At 35.2% G+C, this 21280-nt stretch overlaps 1 protein-coding gene across 3 annotated transcripts in view; it reads left to right on the forward strand.

Annotated features, from left to right (window-relative positions):
- Ank3 (ankyrin 3) overlaps positions 1 to 21280 on the forward strand; it is a 321653-nt gene that overhangs the window by 254899 nt on the left and 45474 nt on the right. For 2 of the 3 annotated variants that reach the window (XM_071611239.1, XM_071611240.1), the window contains exons 29-35: positions 12531 to 12742; positions 13968 to 14175; positions 15328 to 15424; positions 15859 to 16087; positions 16777 to 16902; positions 17780 to 17902; positions 19460 to 19541. In XM_071611239.1, coding sequence (XP_071467340.1) covers positions 12531 to 12742; positions 13968 to 14175; positions 15328 to 15424; positions 15859 to 16087; positions 16777 to 16902; positions 17780 to 17902; positions 19460 to 19541 — 1077 coding nt within the window. Of the gene's footprint in view, positions 1 to 12530; positions 12743 to 13967; positions 14176 to 15327; positions 15425 to 15858; positions 16088 to 16776; positions 16903 to 17779; positions 17903 to 18332; positions 18360 to 19459; positions 19542 to 21280 lie in introns of all 3 variants that reach the window. The other variant, XM_027931178.2, reaches the window with a different exon arrangement.

The following is a 21280-nucleotide window of genomic DNA, read 5'->3' on the forward strand; positions in this document are numbered from 1 at the left end:
GAGCATATGTTATATATAGTATGACCTATCAGGCAAAAGTCAATTTTTTTTTTCAAATTTTCAGGTTTCTTTTGGGGAGTGTGCTTTTATTATTTCACACATCACATAATGTGTTTTGTTTTTAATAAGTCAGTTTTCAAATAGGAATAAGTTCTGTCTTTGCTTAGACAAATGGTGTCCCAAACACAGCTATGCCAATGGTTAAAGAAACAGTGATATAATTCTCCGCCCTGGATTCTGTGTGTTATCCTGGAAATGGCAGATTGAGTTTCTTTGCTACATTTTTAAAGACCAGATATAATTTGATTCTATTTTAGATAATTAAAAGGAATTATAAATACTTCCAGGTTTAAAGAATCAAGCCCCCTACAGACTATGAGAGCAAAAATGAGAACTAAATTTTCAAGGCACAGTGGTTTTTACGTGTATTAAATTTAAAAATAATAATAATGAAGGAATAATAACACATTTTATAACAGAAGCTTTGTTTGATTTTGTACCAAATTCAAGTCTTAAGTTCCACACTCCTATCCCCACAAATATGTCATTCTTATCAGAACATCCCCCCCTCTAAAACCAAGCAAAAATAGAAATCAATCTATGTGTTTAAAAGAAGTTAACCTGTTATTTTCCTGGATCATCCAGCTAGTCAAACCTCTAGTGGGGCAGAAGCATAAGTGCCACAGAGAAGGTTGTGTGTTTTGTGTTCTTATCTCTCCACTCTGGGCCTCTCTCCTTTTTGCTCCTGGATTACTGTTAACAAGAGAAAAGCCATGCATGAAATAAACCAGTGACCAGATCCCTCAAGATTTCCTTAAGGAAAAGAGAAGTAAATTGGCCTATGATTATTTTATTTAACTTATTAATTTCCATAGTTCATAACAATTAGGCTTCATCTGCCATATATATATATATGATCCGTGATAATGTGTATCTTACTATAAATGTTTCCTTTTTAAACTTCCGTTTGCATAAATGAATTCTGTATGCTACTTAATAACCAGTCTACATGCTAATTACCAGTCCCATTGTACTCTCTGGTCTGAAAATTTTAATACCCAAGTCTTTAAAAATTATCTTAGGCTGAGCACAGTAGACCACACCTGTAATCCCAGTGACTCAGGAGGGTGAGGCAGGAGAATCACAAGATCAATGCACTTCAGCAATTTAGCAAGACCCTTAGAAACTTATGAAGACTCTGTCTCAAAATAAAAAATAAAAAGGACTGGGTGTAGCTCTGGTGAAGTAGTCCTGGGTTCAATGCCAATTACCAAAATAATAAAAAATAAAAATCATCTTAGCCATTATTTTGATCACTGATTTTTACTAAACAACAAAATTGTAAAGTTTGGATATGTTCAATGATGTTTTAAAATGTACAAAGCCTTTCCATGTACTTAAATTTAATTATAAAACAACTTCAGGAAAAGCCAGGAAGAAGAGAATTTGCTCATCTTAGTAATGTGATTGGGACCATGATCTGTGGAAGTTACATAGATCAGAATTCCCATTCTGTCTCTACCACTTATTAGTTAAGTGACCCTAACCAAGTGCTCACTCTCTCTACAACTTAGTTTAAGTGTGTGCAGGGAGGACGCCTCAGAATGAATTAATGGGCAGCAGAGGAGCTATTCTATGTTAAATTTGTACCTCCTTCCCTGATGTTTGAACACTGTTTGCCCAGTGTTCAGTCACAGCCACAGAGACCATGTTAAGTTGTGTAAGGAGAGCAAGTGGAGTCTGACATCCTGCCTCTCTGACTTACCACTCCATTGCTTTGGCACTGGCCCAAGAACAAATGGGCACTCTTCAAATTTGTTCAGTGCTGCTATTTGCTTGCCAAGCTGTCTACTTGCCTCATGTGGGCACCCTTTCCCATATTGCACGAGGACACCATGGGCTAGACATAACACCCCACCCCCACCATCCAATCAGGAAATAGTAAATAGGTGGACCTAAACTTCCAAAATTTGGGCTTCTGTTTCCACACCCACTTGTCTTTCTACTGCACTCCTTTGCCCTCCTGTATGCTCTCAAATGAAGGATGCCTAGGGAAATGCTTTGTGTAGAACAAAACTGTCACAAAAATGTCAACTGGTATTTAAGCTTTTCATTATTAATAATGATACCCTCTCAGTTCTTGTCTGACTTAAAAAGATATAGCATATGTTCAGGAAAAACTTTAGCTGCAAAATAGTAGAGAAATAAGACCTACTTCTAGCACTCTTAAGCAAGCCCAAGGACAAAGTCATCTGGTTATGCTAATGAAGCAGGTGTGTAGCAAAGTTCTCTTGAAGAAAGAAGGCTAGATTAACACAGAGGGCATTTGGTCTGGGTGCAAAGAACCTGCCTTTACCACTAAGGTATCATGTTTCAAGAGCAACTTTTCTCTTTGGCAGCAGATAGAGAGATCTGTTTATGCTCTTATCAATTAGTGTATTCCTGGCACAGAAAAAGACTGCAAAACAGAAAACAAACATTTACCACCCCAAATAGTACACCAAATTCAATCTACTTTTTGAGTTTAGTGAAAACCCTATTTTAATTAAACTCTCAGAACTGAATTAAACATGTTAAAATTGTGCTTCCAGAGTCAGATCTCAAAGAGTATTTTAGTCTGTGGTTATGTTGGACCTGGGAACATTTATCTTTCCTCTTTAGAGGTCCTTAACATATGAATTAAGACCTTGAGAAATGTTCTGATCTGGCACTCTCCAGTATAGTAGCCAGTATATGCCTGTGGCTGCAGAGCCATTAGAATGGCCCAGTAGTGATTGAAATGGGCAGCAAATATAAAATATACCAGATACATGATCCCTACCCTCTTCAATATGTATCTCATTAATAATTTGACAGGGTTTGTACATTGAAATGATAATATTTTAGATGTATTGGCCTAAATAAAATGTCATTAAAATTAACTTCACTGGGACTAGAGATACAGCTTAGTGGTAGAGCACTTGCCTAGCATGTGCAAGAACCTGGGGTTTAATCCTTAGCAAAATTATAATAATTAGAATATTAATTATTATTATTTTATCAGATCCATTTAATTATCTATTTACTTTTGCAGTGCTGGGAATCAAACACAGGACCTCACACATGCTAGGCAAGTGCTCTACCGCTGAGCTAACCCCCGCCTCCTATTTATCTATCTATCTATTTATTTATTTATTTTTTGGTACTGGGGATAGCACTTTACCACTGAGCTATGTCCTTAGCCCTTTTTATTTTTTATTTTGAGATGGGGGTCTCATTAAGTTGCTGAGACTGGTCTTGAATTTGCCACCTTCCTGCCACCATGGCCAAATCCTTTTTATTTTAAAGGTGTGGCTATAATAACACTTAACATTACATATTTGGCTTGCATTATATTTCTATTCATAGTGCTGCTCTAGATGTTGTATACACTTTGTTTTATATAACTATTAGGTTTTAAAAACAATTATTTCTTCCTAAGTATCTGTGCCATCAATTTAAAATCCCAGTTCAGATGGCATACACTTGTAATCCCTGAAGCTCACGAGGCTGAAGCAGGAGGATCACAAGTTCAAAGCCAGATTCTGCAACTTAGTAAGACCCTGTCTCCAAATAAAATTTTAAAAATGGGCTGGGGATGTGGCTTAGTGATTAAGTGCCCTTGGGTTCAGTCCCCGGTACCAAAGAAGAAAAGAAAAATAAAATCCCAATCATTGTAGTGGAATAAAATGGTTAAGTTCCTCAAATAATTTTATAAAGCAAGAATAATAATTTCTCACTTGTTCTTAATTTTCATATGAGAGCAAATGAAGTTCCTAAGGTCATATATTTTATAGTAAATAATAATACTGTTGTTTTCCTTTAAATTGAAGTGGAAAGGGAAATTGGTACCTATTATGTAACAGAAAATAAATTTTCCAAATTTATATCTTTATCAGCAAACTTAGATTTCTCAATTTAAAATTTCCACTTTGATTCATGTTATTTTAAATTGTCTCTAATTTTTTCACGTTTTTATTGGTTCATTATATTTTTCATTTATCAACCATTAGACAAACAGTAATCTTAAAAGTGTCAAGTCATTGTAGTTAAAAACAGAATAGTGAAAATGTGGCTTTAAATTGTACACAGCACCATCTGGTGGAGAAATCTTATAGAAACAGTTTTGTAAAAATCACACACACACAAAATAAATTGTTAACCAAATCAGGATTAGGTACAAAAACTAAAAATAAAATAGAATTTTAGCATGAAGTACTGAAAACAAGTCATAGCAAAATATTGGCCTATATGCAGTCTATTGCCATAAAACTGGCATTTTAAGTCAGTATCACATTATAAAATGAAACTGTACCAGAATAGTCTCCCAAACCAGTTACCTATGTAGGAAATGAAAATTGGACCAAAGCAAATGAGCATTAAGCAATAATGCCAAATTTTATGTGTGTCTTTATGTATGGATGTCAGTTAGATGTCAAACATTAATGGGTCAGAACAGGGAATTAGACACCCTGTTCATATGTCAGGCACAGCAGTACTGTTAGCCTTTTGAGAGGCTGGGAACCTTCTCTACCTTGTGTGTTGATGTGAATAGAGGCCAGTGTGCCCGATGCAGAGATCTGAGCCCTTGGAATAAATCAGTTATTCAGCATGTATAGTTATCCCCATATGCTACACATGCCGAATAATTGATTTATTTATTTAAACTTATTTATTCTAATTTGTTACACATGACAGCAGAATGCATTTTAATTTATAGTACACATATAGAACACAATTTTTCATTTCTCTGGTTGCACACAAAGTAGAGTCACACCATTCGTGTCTTCATACATATACTTTTATGGTGTTTTATCTTTAAGACATTATATATGGCCAGTATGGTGGCACATTAACTGTAATCCCAGCACCTCAGGAGGCTGAGGCAAGAGGGTCTCAATTTCAAGTCCAACGTCTACAATTTAGCAAGACCCTGTCTCAAAAAATGAAAAGGGTTGGGAATATAGCCTAGTGGTAGAGCACCCCTAGGTTCAATCCCCAATACACTTCCGAAAAAGGACATTATGTATGATGTACTATTTTATATATGCATTGACTATGTATCCTGGATTTTGAAGATAGAATTATATTGTTTCCCCATGGATGATGTAGCCCTGTTCTAAACAAAGGACTGAAGAGTGACATAATAGAGTTTTGGTACCTCTTTATGTTTACTCTGAGGAAGAAGGATCAGGTTATATCATTTGAAGCTTTTTCCCTGTACCATCTTGGGTGAATGTGTTACAGAATTTGCATGTTTAGAAGGACTGAACTTTAATCTCAACAGGATGAATGTAATTTTCTAAAATATCTCAGTGAATATATTATAGGTACATAATGTTCAACACATTCTACAACTAGAGTTGAATATTGTAAATTTATCTTTTTTTTCTTTTTTTAAATTTATCTTTTATTTTCTTCATTTCTTCCAGTTTATCTGATATTTTCTGAAATTAGTAAAATTTATTTTAAAAATTAAATGAAACTGAAATTATAGCAATTCAGATTTATATTCTATAAAGACGTAAAGCTGAGATAATGTGATAATTTTTTTAAAAATCCAACTGGCTTATGACCTTAGATCTACTAGAGACTGTCTCTCTGGCTCTCCAAAACCATATGACCTTAGAATATATAACCTTTCTAATTCATTATGTGAACACAATTGTGCAAAGGAGGCTTTCTGACATTTACTTAAGTATATCTATCCCAGAGGACATGTCTTATCCTTATCTTATAGTAAGAAGGACTCAGAGAAGTTAAGGAAGTTGGCCAAAGTTCATGTGTACTCTTCACAGAGCTGGATTTAAACTAGGGTACCTGTTTATAATGGCTTTCCACAGATTCCTAATAGCTAGTTTTCCCTTTTTAATTCTAACATTATGAGCCTTTTTTTTCCCTACCTCACAATATCAAATACTCCATTCTTAGAAGAATAAGCTAAAGAGTGCATTTACCTGACCAGAAATTATCCCTAGATATAGATATCATCTTTAGTGAAACTTCTGACTTCATTTGTATTCTCTCTATAAATCATTCACACTCAGATCTGACCAAGCCACATATACCATTCAAAACCTAATTTGATACAGGAAAGAGAGTTTGTCCCCATTTGATAACATTTAATTACACTCACATAAGAAGAGGAACTAATCAGCATGATCATTTGAAAGCTTTAAGAGTAACTTTTAGTTTGCATACGATTTCATTCTATTACTCATGTTTGTATTATGGTCTCCATAACCATTTATATTCACAAAGCATTTTATGATCCTCAATTACAGAAGATGCTGTCCCACCTTTTTCAAATAAACTAAATGAATTACTGTTGATCACTAATGAGGCAAGAAGGCTTTATAACACTAGTGCTGCTGTAATCAGGGCTTTGAGCCAGTTAGAAGTCATGTCATCTTTTTACTCAAGGTATTTGCTAATCTCTTCATTACTCATTCATTGATCAGTCACCACCCATGTGCCCAGTAGTCTCTAAAGACACTATGTTAAGTAATGTTTAAAGTCCATCTTTCTGACTTCATCTCTATACCTCCTTTTTTAAGACCACATTGTTAATCTGAGCTCTAAAACTAATCAAATCAGTTTGGTTATGCCACTTAACCAGGAAGTAAGCCTTCTTAAACTTCAGATACCTATGTTGCCAAAATGCTGTTGTGAACAAGATAATAATTGGCCATGCCCAAAGTAGATATTCAGTAATCTAAACTACCTGTTTTAGTACTCCCCTCTCTTTTCCCTTGAATCCTTTTTTTTTTTTTTTTCCCTTGTGTGTGAAAACTTCCCTAGTAACAGATTAAAACAAGAGACAGGGAGAGGGATTACGAGTTACCTTAAAGATAAGAAGCACTTATGTTTAAACTTAGGCTTATGTTTCATTGTTTATCTTACAGCAATTTAGGTCATTTTCTTCTTTAATATCCCAGCTATGGAGTAGTTTAGTATTTTCTTTTAAAAACCAAAACCATTTAAAAGTAATGGATATTTCATTGCCACTTAAGATACCCTTCTCATATTGAACCATCCTTGAGCTATTTTTCATAGAATTCTCTGATATTTTTAATAATTTGTTTCTGGCTGAGCCTGCTGGCTTAGGAGTCTGAGGCAGGAGGATTGCAAATTCAAGGCCAGCTTCTGCAACTTATCAAGAACTTGTCTCAAAAATAGATAGATGGATAGATAGATAGATAGATAAATGATTGAAGGTGTAGCTCAGTGGTAAAGCATCCCTGGCTTGAATCTCCAGTACCAAAATAATGATCTGAACTTTTAAGGCCAGGTACAAGATGAGAGTCCATGAAAACCTCACTTCCCATTGTGCCAGGTCATTAAAATTTCCTTAAGTGAGTGTGAAAAATAGATTTCCATGTTCTTCCCCCAAGTCAGAATCTCCACTTGGGAAGTGTAAGGATCTATGATTTGACAGTTAGTACTTGCATTTCTACTATCTAGTCAGGTTAGGACATACTGTGCAAGGTGTTAGGGACTCTGTGTGAATATGATACAAGTGTCACATTAAGCTACAGATTATTTTGTTAAGCTTTTCTCTGTGTGTAAAGGATGAGAGCAAAACAAAGATTCTTGGTAATATATTTCTGCTTCTCTGACCTAAGTAACAGACTACTTAAATATCTCAATACAAAAAAAATTCAGTCCTAGAAAGAATACAGGCATTGTTCACTTTTAGATTATCAGACTTCATTGCTATTTGTCTGAAAATATGACTTCTCTGAAATACTTTTTATGTTTGCAACACAAAATTTTCAGAGGAATTTATATTCTCATTAATTTTTAATTCATTGAGAACATTCATTAATTTGAATTGTAAACACAGAGACATAATAAACTTCACTGTAGACTGAAAAGTAGAAAGATTAGATCCACTTTTTCATGCACAGTCTTTTGTAAAAACTATGAAACACCAACCAGTTTCTGCTATGACATATATTGCAGAGTACAACTTAAGGAATTACACTGAATCTTACTAATTCCCAGTTGATTTCTTTCTTCACTGGATACCAGCTGAGCACCTACCAGAGACAGAGTCCTCAGCATCAAACAGCATGTAATGTAGTGTGTTTTCTTTGCATTTTATGAATATAAACCCTAATTTATAATACATACTGATAACTTCCTTAGAATCAAAAGCCTTAAGGGAATGTGCCCATGATGTTGGGTATCATGACCACAAGTCAGGGTGTCACAGTAGCTGAGTGTTGAGAACCTGTCCTTCATTCCCAACTGAAGCCTTCTCCAACCAGCTGTGTCTTCAGTTATCTGTTTTCAAACTTTCAGCTAAGGTCATTTAGGTCACCATATTTCAGTTTCCTTTCCCTCCCCCATCCCCAGGACTGAACCCAGGAAGTTCTATCACTGAACTACATAATCAGTTCACCCCCTTCCCCACTTTTTTTGAGATGGGGCCTTATTAAGTTGGCAAGTCTGGCTTCGAACTTATACTCCTCCCGCCTCAGCTTCTGAGTTGCTGGGATTTATAGGTATGTGTTGCCACCATGCCTGGCCACTGGCCAGTTTCCTTTTTGTTAAAGCAAAAAAAAAAACAGAAAAAGTAAAATGTTTATACTGTATTTAGTTATTTATTATGTTTATACATCTTTAATATTTGTGTTAAACATATAATAATTCATGAGTATATATTCTTTATAATTCACAATTTTTCTCTTCCTTCTCCATTTCCCCTACCTTTTTACATGAACCATGTAAAGATGTAATTAGTCAATTTTATGAGATCATATTTTTGGCAATTTTTAATTTGCATATTAAAACCTTAATTAGACCCTCTTACCTCATTCTGTTTAATACTGCACAGTATTCCACGATATGAATATATCATAATTAATTTCTATCCTGTTGCTGATCAGTAACATCATGTCACAGACTTTCAGGTGAAAATTCTGTAGTGACTTTACTAACTGGTTTTCACCTTCACCTCTTGCCCCCTCATACTTATTTACTCTCTACATCATTTAATTTTCTAAATTACGCACTTTCCTAGAATCTATTAGCCTCATCTTTAACTGTAACTCTTAAAGGAATTATGCCTCTTTTTATAAACCAATACTGAAGTAATTCTTTTTTAATATTCTTTACACTTCTAGACTTACTTTTATTCTCAGGGGAAAAGTTACAATATTTTAAGCACACAAACAGAATATAACCTGGTTTAAAGGAACCAGAGAAGATATTGTTCTCCATTTCATCAGTCTGAGGCCAGGAAATATGAGTATTAAAAAAGGCCATATGTACGATCCTATTTCAGGAAAAGTGCATGGGGGCCCTTATTGTTCCCACTTGCCTACTTTACTGCCATAAACTTCCACATTGGATGTACTTTTAAATCAAGGCTTATCTTCCAAATACCTGTTAATGTATACATTGGAGGTCCACTACCATGTGTGTTTTAATGGTTACAGAAGACTTTTAAAAAGCTTTAAAATAGAGTGGGCACAATCCCCTGCAAATCCTAAAAGATGTCAGAAGTGAAGTGTGGAGATTTTCCTGGGACTTCTCTGTTTTATATGGTTAGAAATTACCTGCTCCATTGACCACTCACCCATAGCATCTGAAATGTATGTGCTCACTTTAGACTTGGGGGTCTTTAATATCTTAATGTCAATGGTGACACAGTGTGAGGTGTGGCCAGGCTGCTTTCATTATCCAAACTGGTAGTCCTTCCAAGTGCATTGCTATTATAGTTTCTAGAAGCAATATAGCTATTTCTGTCTTAACTCCTCACAAATATATGCATCCATATCCACAACACACACACAGCCAAGAAGTGCACAATACTGCCAGTCCACCCAAAGGATGCTTCACTTCCCCAGTGGTTCCAGACTGGTCCTGAGCAAATTTCACATTCTCAGGATGCACAGCTTAGTATATGCAGAATTAGGAATTTTGTCCTGTTTGAAAGATGCAATTTCACGCAGTCTCCTTAAACTGCTTGCACTGTAAGGATTCCAGAGTCATTTTGAAGGAAGCATAATGACATTTTGGTGCCTTAAGGAAAAAAATACTTGCTTAAGCTGATGATATGCTGCCCAGCAATTTAAACAGATTATCAAAACTTTCTCAGAAAGTATGAATTCTGGGAATACACTCTCTTGCATAAGCCAAATAATGGAGTGGGAAAGATATTTGCTTTATGTGGAAGACTCTTTCCTATCAATTATTGCATAGGTGAAAACTCACCTAGAATATTCTCCTGAGCAAACTCTGATTCCTTCCTGTTTTTCTATACTAAACTTTTTGTACGTTTTTTTGGTAATTTTAAAAATTGGCATAATATACGTAATGGGATTCATTGTAATATATTCATGCATGCATAGCACATAATTTGGTCTAAATCTTCTATTTTCCTTCACTAAGATCTCTCCAGTGTTTAGGTTTGCAGAGGAAAAGGAGATACTATAGGAAACAAAAAGCAAACTTTCAGTTCCATTTTTTTATCTGGGTTAAACTATATTTTTTTCCTAGTTGACAATTAATTTTATCTATCTTGAAGTTCAGAGTTTGATCTGTAAAATGAGAAGACATCATTGATCCAATCATGTCTTTTGCCTTTCTAGAAAATTTAGTTTGCAATTAGCCATGATCTCAGCCAAAAGTATCTGATAAAGGAGGCAGAAATATAACAGTTAAGGGACAATAGAATGTGTGCTGCATGTATTAGAGATATGAAGAGAATATTATATGAAGTAGTAAACACCAAAACCAAAATCAGTCCCCCCATCACCTGAGGTTTGGGAATTTTTCCCTTTATTTTGTTAAAAAGTAACAACTTCAGCTATGTAAACCTTAGGAAACTTTAGAGAAGCCAATGATAGCTGATAGCTGTTAATGATGAACTCCTATCCAAGCACACTGAGCAAGCCTTTCAACCCTGCAGCCTTCCATTGATGCTGGTGAGGGTCTCTTTTCCCTAGGATTCTAGCTGTCTGCTGAGCCAAACAGTTCCCAGTGGAACAGACTAGGACTCAGAACAACATATTTTAAATAAGCCATTTTTTGCTTTCTGATTTCAAGTTTAAGTATCATTCATTATAGCTAAACCTACCAGAATTCTGTATAAAATTTGGCTGTACTTTGGGAGACGGGCTAGAGTCTGGGGAAAGAGTAGAAAAGAGATGATGGTTAGGAGGTCGCTTGAGTAGTGTACACAAGCTGAAATAAGGTCCTGAACAATAAAACGTGTGGGGCAGGAGAATGAGCCGTTTCCAAAATATTAAAAATTGGACTTTGACCATTAGATGCAAAGTGTAAAGAAAAGTGAGTAAAAGTTTTAGATGGAAGGACTGGGCAAACGGTTTGTCCCTTTCCAGAGTTGGACCTACAGGGGAAGAGGCAGGTTTGGAAATGAATAGAAAGAAAGGTGTCCACTTGTGGATGGATGGATCTCGATGCCCATCAGTGGCAGACAGAAATTGATGTTGATGATACTAATCATTTGGATAATTTAAAAACATTTGAAAAAGAGTTTCAAATGAAGTTCCAGAGTTTTTCAGACATATATAAGTTCTTATTCACTTTCATGTAAGGCCTTACTTTTTTTGTGACTGATTCCTACTTCTGGCACCTGTTGTAAATAATCACAAAATGAGCGATCTCTTCAAGAGTAGAAATTTACCTGCATGTGGTTATTACCAGTTTTCAAAGATGTTTGTTCCTTCTCAATAGAAAAATATTTTTCTGCAAATACCATATATCAATACCTTTAAAATATTTTTGTAAAGCTTGATATTATGGTCACTATAGTTCTCTATCATAAAAAAATGTTTCTACTACTGAATAGAAAGCAATTTAGCCATCAAAGTTGTGAAATAAGCTAGTACCACATTATCTCACTCTTATGTGGCATCTCAAAAGGTTGATATCATACAAATTGAAAATAGCATGGTAGTGACTACAGGTGGGGAAGATTAGGGGAGGGTTGAGAAAAGGTTGATCAATGGACACTGTGTTAACAGAGAGGAATAAGAAGTTCCTGTGTCAGCAACTCAGGAGGCCAAGGCAGGAGGATCACAAGTTTGAGGCCAGTCTCAGCAACTTAACAAGACTCTATCTCAAAAAATAAAAGATTTTTTAAAAGGCTAGGGATGTATCTCAGTGGTACAGCACCCATGGGTTCAATCCCCAGTACCAAAATAAATAAATTCATTAAAAAACAAAAGTTCTGGTTTGCTGTTACACAGTAGGGTGACTGTCAATAACAGAAGTGTACTATACATTTTGAAAAGCTAGAAGAAACATTTTTAAAGCTTTTACCATAAAGAAATGATAAATGTTGGAGGAGATAGGTATATTTAACCTGTCTTAGACATATCACAATGTACATATGAATTGAAATATTATATGGTACCCCACTGGCATGTACGATTTTTAATGTTTAAAAAATAAAATAAAAATTATCTGACAGTTTCTCTCAAGGTATTCTGTAGTTATATTTATTCTCATGGTTTTTTCATTTATTCTCTTCTCAGAACTTGACAGCCCAGAAGAATTAGGGAAAAAGCGCATCTGCAGGATCATCACTAAGGATTTTCCCCAGTATTTTGCAGTTGTTTCACGGATTAAGCAGGAAAGCAACCAGATTGGTCCTGAAGGTGGAATTCTGAGTAGCACTACAGTACCCCTTGTCCAAGCATCTTTCCCAGAGGGTGCTTTAACAAAAAGAATTCGTGTGGGCCTCCAGGTACTGTTCACAAAATACTGTTTCTTTATAAGCACTGTTTTCCCCAGCACATGTAGAGAGCATGTGAAAGTATTTTGCTCTGAAAATGGTCATCATAACTCATCCTTAACGATACTGCCAATTAGGCCATTTTGGGAATCATTAACCTATTTCAGATGAAAATCTTTAAGTGTAAAGTTAGCTTAGTAACTGGTTAAATAAGGTTATATATTTTTAGAGTTTTTCTGTTCAAAAGTCTCAGTTTCTGATGAAAAATGATTTTTTCTTGGGTCTGAGAATGTGAAATAACATACAAAAACTTGGTTTATAATATGCCACATCATAAAAATCAGTTACAGTGAAACTTGCAAGCTTTAGTTTGGGGTTTAAGTAAATCATAAATGTTGGGTTTCCTCCAACCCAGTTGGAACTTGTCTTGGTTTGGAAAGCTGACTGGAAATCTTGGCAAGAATGATCTTTCTTATATTTATTCATTTCAGTTAGGTTAGACCTTAACTAGTCCCCTTTTTCCTCATTGAATAAGGAAAATGAACTGAAAAGAACTTAATTTGTGTTGATAAAATAGTAATTAATAGTTTAACTGAAAGTTCATGCTCTTCTTGTGAGGCTGACTCTCCTGCCCAAGGGAGTTTGTTGTACTCTTAAGTCCTGGGAATGCCTTTAGTAAATACTTGGAGTCCGGGACCACCTTATATTTCAGTCATATGAAGTTTCCTTCACCTGTTTCCTGTATTGAATTATTTTGCCAAATTAGCAAAGAATCCAAAAGAAATGAGGTAGGCTTAGTAGACTAGCATTCAGATCTTTGAAACTTTGAATGCTGTTTTGTTTCTGACCTCTGAAAGCCTCGGTTTTTAAGTGAGTACAAGTTGACTTTGTGAGGTTTTTATGGAATGTCCTGTATAGGTTTAATGTATATGGAGCTAAATATTTGTTGTCCTGGAATTTGAAGTAGACTAACAAGCTTCTGTGCTCTGATTTGGGTCTCTTCTTTTTATGTAAGCCAGTACTATCTGCATTCTACTGAGGAAACAGGCTGGCTAGTTCCTGCCGCTGTGTTTGGTTCTTTTGTCAGTTCATGCCTTGAAATAGCAAGAAAGGATTTAAAAAAAAAAAAAAAGATATTGTGTTTGTTGTTGTCAGATTGGTTTTTTCTTTCTCACTTCAAAAGTAACCTTGATGAAAAAAAAAAAGTGAATTTTCATTTAAGGTCCTTTATGTCTAGGCCCAGCCCGTTCCAGAGGAAATTGTGAAAAAGATCCTTGGAAACAAAGCAACATTTAGCCCAATTGTCACTGTGGAACCAAGAAGAAGGAAATTCCATAAACCAATCACAATGACCATTCCAGTGCCCCCGCCCTCAGGAGAAGGTGTATCTAATGGATACAAGGGGGACACAACACCCAATCTGCGCCTTCTCTGTAGCATTACAGGTTTGGCTTAGTCGCTGCTATACTTCCTATTGATTTGCAATAAGTCTGTACAAAGACATAAAACCTTTGAAATATCCATGCCAGTATTTTTTTTTCCCTTTTCTATCACCTCATCTCTCTTATTGCTGGAATAATTTAAGATGCTGGTCTCATGAATCATTTAAAATTTAGGGGTATTCTCTGCTATTAAGTTAACATTAGAAATAGAGCCCTTGTTGGATTACTGAGGTATTCTTGATTCTATTGGAGCATCTAGGTAATTTCTCAGTAACCCAAACAGAGGAAGTAGAACTAGCAACACCCTTTAGGCTACCAGGAAATTGGATAGACTTTTGGGAAATATAGATTCCACAGAGCACTACCAGTAGGGAAGTGTTGAGTACATAATTATTCTCACCTACTCCATTCACCAGTGCTATCCAATAAAATAAATACAAGGCTTAAGAGAACACATTTTGTGACAAGTACCTAGAATCCCAGTCCTCAATTCATCCTTTGATTATCTCAGTCTGATTTTTAACTTCAAGTGCAAGTCTAAGATCATTAACAGTATGTTTGGTTTTGGTTTTTGAGGAGTAACTTTAATGACAGATTTTTTCCTTTTACCCTGGAAAAGTAAATGGTTCAGCCAGGTACAAAATGAGCTGGTTCTTAACTTTCTTGATAGTTCTTAACAGTTTTGTTTTTAAGCATATATTATCTATCTGAAACTACACATCATTGCACTTATAAAATACACTATAAATTGTGGATTTCCCAAGTTTAAACCATCCATTGCTATCCAGACAAACAGAAAAAAAAATTTTTTTTTAAAAATTAACAATATGGGAGCTGGTCACTGTGGCACATCCCTGGAATCACAGCTACTTGGGAGGAGACTGAGGTGGGAAGATCGCTTGAGCGCAGGAGTTCAAGACCAGCCTGGGCAACATAGAAAGACCCTCATTACAAAATATGTCAACATTTAAGGAGATAATAATGAGCTGGTAAAAGTGTAAAAGGAGAAGAGAAGGAAAATCTACATTTAGTACACACCACTGAATTGAAAGTGTCAAAATCATGCCAGTTGCTGTAACAGGAAGAACAGGAGGATGATAAGTTTACAAGCTGCATCTCCGATAGTAAAGTCACCGTCTCTGCTGCTCTTCTCAGGGGGCACCTCACCTGCTCAGTGGGAAGACATCACAGGAACCACTCCTTTGACGTTTATAAAGGACTGTGTCTCTTTTACAACCAATGTTTCAGCCAGGTATGGAAAGATTCTAATAAGCATTAAAAAATTGGTTCTATATCCTTTTGGGAAACAAACATGTTGCTTTCAAAACTATGTGTTTTGTTCTGTTTTGTTTTAATGGGGGAGAAAATCCTTAATGTTTACTTAGCACAGTTATTATGAGTAATAAACAAAGCTTTTGCATTTGAAAAGGACAGTAAAAACCTTTGCTATTTAAATAAACAAGTGGTTAATAGTTTGGTTTATTTCCTTTATATATTTACTTTGTTTTTATTTATTTTGGTGCTATAGAACAAACCCAAAGACTTGCACATGCTAAGTATGTGCTCTGCCACTGAATTGCATTCCTAGCACATGAGTTTTCAAATTGTGTGGGTTTTGCATTTTTTTTTTAAAGATGTAGCTTTTAAATCACTTCATTTTCATAATTCTGTTTTTGTTTTTCTTAGATTTTGGCTTGCAGACTGCCATCAAGTTTTAGAAACTGTTGGGTTAGCCACACAGTTATACAGAGAATTAATATGTGTTCCATATATGGCCAAGTTTGTTGTTTTTGCCAAAATGAATGATCCTGTAGAATCCTCCCTACGATGCTTCTGCATGACAGATGACAAAGTGGATAAAACTTTAGAGCAGCAAGAGAATTTTGAGGAAGTTGCAAGAAGCAAAGACATTGAGGTACCTTATTTACAATAAAAAGTTCATTTAATTACATTTTCCAGATACAGGCTTTTATTTTGAGGTTATAATAGCACTATAAATCTCAAGTACATTCTTTGTATTTTAAAATTTTGCCAAAGATTCACTCTCAAATTATTTTAAGAGTCTATGGGTTATCAATTAATTAGAATATAGTACTAATGAATCTAAGTTATGGTCTCCATTTTCCTGTGGCTACTTGAATTTTCTTTTTTTCATGGTCACTGTCTACACACATTACCATGATTTTCCTTTTTCAAACACATAAGTATTCAAGAGTCAAAAAAAATTCAAACTAGATCAGTAAGTGACCTAACATAACTTTCTCAAGCATGTTTGAAATTGGCAGAAGTTAAACACATAATTGTGTTTTGTACATGTTAATGATAGCAATTGTTGAATTGTAAGCCCACAGAATTATTTTTATGGCAAATAACAACATATTTCCTGATAAAGAGACAAATGTGACAAACACGTTTTTTGTGTGTATTTGTGTGATGCTGGGGATTAAATTCAGAGCCTTACACAAGCTAGTCAAGCGGTCTACCAATGAGCAGCATCCCCAGCCCACATGTAAGACTTTTAATTAATGTTACATGACTTGAAATATCAAATATTCCTAACTCAAATTAATGTTATATTTTATATTTCTTTTACTTTTTCAAAAGGTTCTGGAAGGAAAACCTATTTATGTTGATTGTTATGGAAATCTGGCTCCACTGACCAAAGGAGGACAGCAACTTGTATTTAACTTTTATGCTTTCAAAGAAAATAGACTGCCATTTTCCATCAAGGTAAATCATCTTTAACAGACTCCATTAAAAAAAAAAAAAACTTAGCTAATAAAAAGAAAAGGCAGCCAGACATGGTGGCACAGGCCTATAATCTCAGTGGCTCAGGAGGCTGAGGCAGGAGGATTGCAAGTTCAAAGCCAATCTCAACAATTTAGTGAGGCCCCATCTCAAAATAAAAAGGGCTGGGGATGTCACTCAGTGGTTAAGCACCTTTGGGTTCAACCCCTGGGACCAAAACAAATAAATAAATAAAAGGGAGAAAAAAAAAGCTTAATGATTTATTTAGTATGAAATACCCCACCAATGTAAACTCATAAGAACAGATCAGATTTTGTTCTATTTTTACCAGAGTATAACTTTCCAGCCAGTGAAGTTTTATAATTAGTAAAAACAATCTACAATAAAATGTAGATGATTTTATTGTAGATTTAAAATTTTTAAATGTCTAGCTAAAGTTCAGTGATCAAATAAAGAATGAAATCTAGATTCAGTATTCAAGTTTTGTTTCCATTTCTGAGGAGAAATGGAAGCCCAGAGACATTCTTCAGACAACAAGATAGGACAGTTGTTTTATTACTGTTATTTGCTGTTATTGTTGTGTGTTGCAAAAACTAAAGATCTGAAAAAATGTTAGGAAGAAAATTCATGAACTATTAAGATAAGACAAGCAGACAGTCCTAATGCTTAGGCTAGGAACTAGGCCCCTAAGTCATGCCAAGTTCAAATGGGACCAGTCTGGTTGACATGTAATTGTTACCATCTTTTCCCTTTACCTTTCCTGCATCTAAAAGGGCTTCATGAAACAAACGTGTTTCATCTTATATAGACAGGAATCCTCAGAAAAGTCTGTAACTGTCACCTACCAAAATTATTCTAGATTAGAGACACCAGCCAAGAGCCCTGTGGTCGTCTATCTTTTCTGAAAGAACCAAAGACAACAAAAGGACTGCCTCAAACAGCTGTTTGCAACTTAAATATTACTCTGCCAGCACATAAAAAGGTATCTTTTAATACTGGTTCATTTTTACTTTCCCTGGTCTTGAAGAATTGGGCCCTTGGTATGCACTTAAGGAATGCTTTGTAACACAATTAAAGCTCTTGAAACTCAAGTTTTATTAGTCTCCTTGTGTAGATTGAGTCTTGTTACTGTGGTGTCAAATTTTTATAGTGTGTATGATGGAGTCCTCTGTTGATCGCTTCTGCTGGTAGTTCATAGATTTTTTTTTTATGCTTTCAAATACTGTCACACATTAATTTGCCATGGATGTACAGTTCTTGATATTTTTTGTTGGCTTCTTTTGATTTGCTTTGCTTTCTAAACCAGCTTGCATTTTGTGCTCCCTACTCAGTCCTTTTCATATCCTGATATTCTTTTCCCTGCTGTCCATTATAATATTCCTTGTCTCTGCAATGCATCTTGGGACCAAAAGGAGACAGAGTCAGATCAAGATGATGAGGTAATATGAATACTTCTGCTTTTATTCTATTGGAGGTAGAATAGATGTTAAGTATGTATAAAGGAAGTTGCAGAGGGCTGAAGTGTGGGCAATGTATAAATTATTTTTGTATAGGTCTTAAGTGAGGTAAAGAGTGTACTTTTTTTAAAAAAGGAGTTCACTCTTCCTCCAGGTACGCAAAGACTATTTTAATATATTCCACAGTATTATAATCCAATTTATGATTATAAAATAAAAACTAAAGCTATTTAAACATTTTAAAATGTGACAGATTGGGACAGATTGCCATGTATAATTTTTTTAAAACTCTCATATGTATATTTTACCATCTATAGTCCTACTGCACACTATTACTAGTTTTAAATCAAGATCATGATTAATAGATGAAGTTTTACTATACCAAATCAGCTTGTGTTTTTTGTAATATGAAATATTTCGTCACTGGTTTTTGATAGACATTTGCTGTTCTAACTAAAGAAATTTATCTTGGTCCTTTTCAAAGAGTAGAGTTGTTCAATTAAATTGTAAGAGAAATTTTCATAAGTTACCTCCTAATGTTTCTATAAATTAAATGACAAATGGATTTTTAAAACCCACACATCAATCATAGAGTCAGCAGCCTCAGGACTCAGTAACATTATTGCTAATAAAAACCATTCACCTGTTTTTAATCTCATCTATACTTTATGCCTATTAACATACAGAAACCACAGTAGTAATTGGAATAATCAACTTTGTGTGCCTTTTTTCCTTGAATGTACTCACATAGTGAGTGTACTTTGTGATGTATGTGCTTTCAATATGAATGAATTGGGGAACACTTACTGCTCAGCCTCTGTAATGCTCGTCTTTTATTTGTAGTTCCCTGTAGTCTGCTGTGTTGGTGCTCTTATATTTGCTAAATCATGGCTACTGGGTTGAGATACCGGGATGGGGTGTTAAAATCCCAGTACGAAATTAACATTGTTCAAGAGGAAAATGCATAAGAAGAAAATTAAGGATAAACATATCAACATGCCATGCTACAAAATGTTTCAAAATTGAGAAAATGTCACAGGGAAGTTGGAAACAGAGTCTCTCTTTTTTCTTTTCTTTTTCAGACGGAGAAAGCAGATCGACGACAGAGTTTTGCATCTTTAGCTTTACGTAAGCGCTACAGCTACTTGACTGAGCCTGGAATGAGTGAGTTTTCTAACATATTTACTAATCTATGTGAATTTTTATAAGAAGAGACATTTTTTCTATACAAACTAAATTTTGATGTCATTTGAAAACCAATAACTAAGAAAAGTTGCCTGCAGGAAAACCTTATCATGAAATCTAATACTCTGTACATAATTGAAGATACAAGGTACCAACACCCCTAGTTCATAGCTTCAAAAGAGTTTTTTTTAACCATTTACTATTTTTAAAATTAGAGACATATATTTTTTATTTTACTTTGACGACTATTAACTGTGGTAGGAGATGAATAGCAGTGTTACTTTATATCTATGCTCAAAAGAGAAAATGTTTAATCCTATATTTTGGGGATGACAGAAAGAATGGCAAAGTTACTTTGGTTGTTATCTCATTTTTCTTAATATAGATAGATTGTTGTATACTGGTCCCAATTCTTTCCTTCCCATTTTGCGAGAATTATATTTTCTTACTTTCTTGAGGTAGGACTTTTTCACTGATTTCTTATCTCTTCCCTCCTCTCATCTCCCTCCCTCTGTCCTCTATTAAATATCAGTTCTAAGGCTGGTCTTCAGACTGGTTAAACCCTCTTGTCTCAGTGATGGTTCCAGTTCCTTGTTAAATGGCTTGCAAGCAAGGTATAGATGCAGTCATATTCATTCTCTCTGCCTCCTCTTCCTTCTTCCTTGTAATTATTATATATGGTAGTCACCATAGCCTTCTAGATAACCCCTTCTTCCCAGGGAACTGAGAACACAGGGAGTAAGTATGTATTTGATTAATGGTAGAGTGTTGCCACTTTAACCTCAGAGAGCTTCATTTTGAAGAGAATTTATACAAAAACATTTTCTCATTGGTCAACCATCCCTAGCTTTCCCCGCATTGATTCACAGTTAACTTGAGTTCATAGAGGTTTAGAAATTTGTCAGTAAGAGCCACAATTTTGTTTTTTCCTACCTTTCCTGAATTCATGTTGCTGTGGACCAACATAACATAGGCAGCAGGAAACTACTCCACTATTTAGTTTAGATGGTTGAGGTCCAGACTACTAGGAAAGCTAATATTCAGATACAAAATGGATAGTATGAAAGAAATGAAACCCTTCCATGATCAGGAACATTCCCTCAGTTCTGAGTTTTTTCCTCTAGCAGAAAGATCCAAATTCTTCCAAATATATTGGGGCTGAAATTAACTTCTGTTGTGTTAGAGAGCAGGGAAAGGGTGTAGTTGTAGCTAGCTGGTTTTTCAATATGGTGAAAATATACTGGATATGAGTTTTTCTTTGGAATAGCATTTTGCCCTGGAGACCCTCATTGGGTGGTAGTTTTGGTCACCACCACCCCTTTCCCCGACCCAGGCAGTATTCTTAAGCTTTGGACAGGGTTGATGGACCAGCTGCTTAAGGTCCATGGCATCTCAGGGAAGGTGAGTTTCCATCTTATTCTGGTCCTTAAGGTATTTAGGGTTTTTTTGAGGGATATTTGAATTTTAAGATCATGCATATGCTCAATTTTTAATTTTTCTCACTTATGAAAGTGTTGCTACTTTTTTGTTAAAATTTCATTTAGATATGTGCAGTCTGCTATCCTTTTGATAAAAGGAAATAGTTTTCTCTTATGATCAGACACACAAAGGTGGTGAAATGGAAAGGAATAAGAAGGAAACTAAGGACTAAAAGGAAACTAAGGAAATACCAAGACCCCCTGAGTTGGTGTTAGAACTCCAAGCGAAGGCCACTTTTC

The sequence above is a fragment of the Marmota flaviventris genome, chromosome 4 (assembly GCF_047511675.1).
Source record: "Marmota flaviventris isolate mMarFla1 chromosome 4, mMarFla1.hap1, whole genome shotgun sequence".
In the NCBI taxonomy this organism is placed as follows: Eukaryota; Metazoa; Chordata; class Mammalia; order Rodentia; family Sciuridae; genus Marmota; species Marmota flaviventris.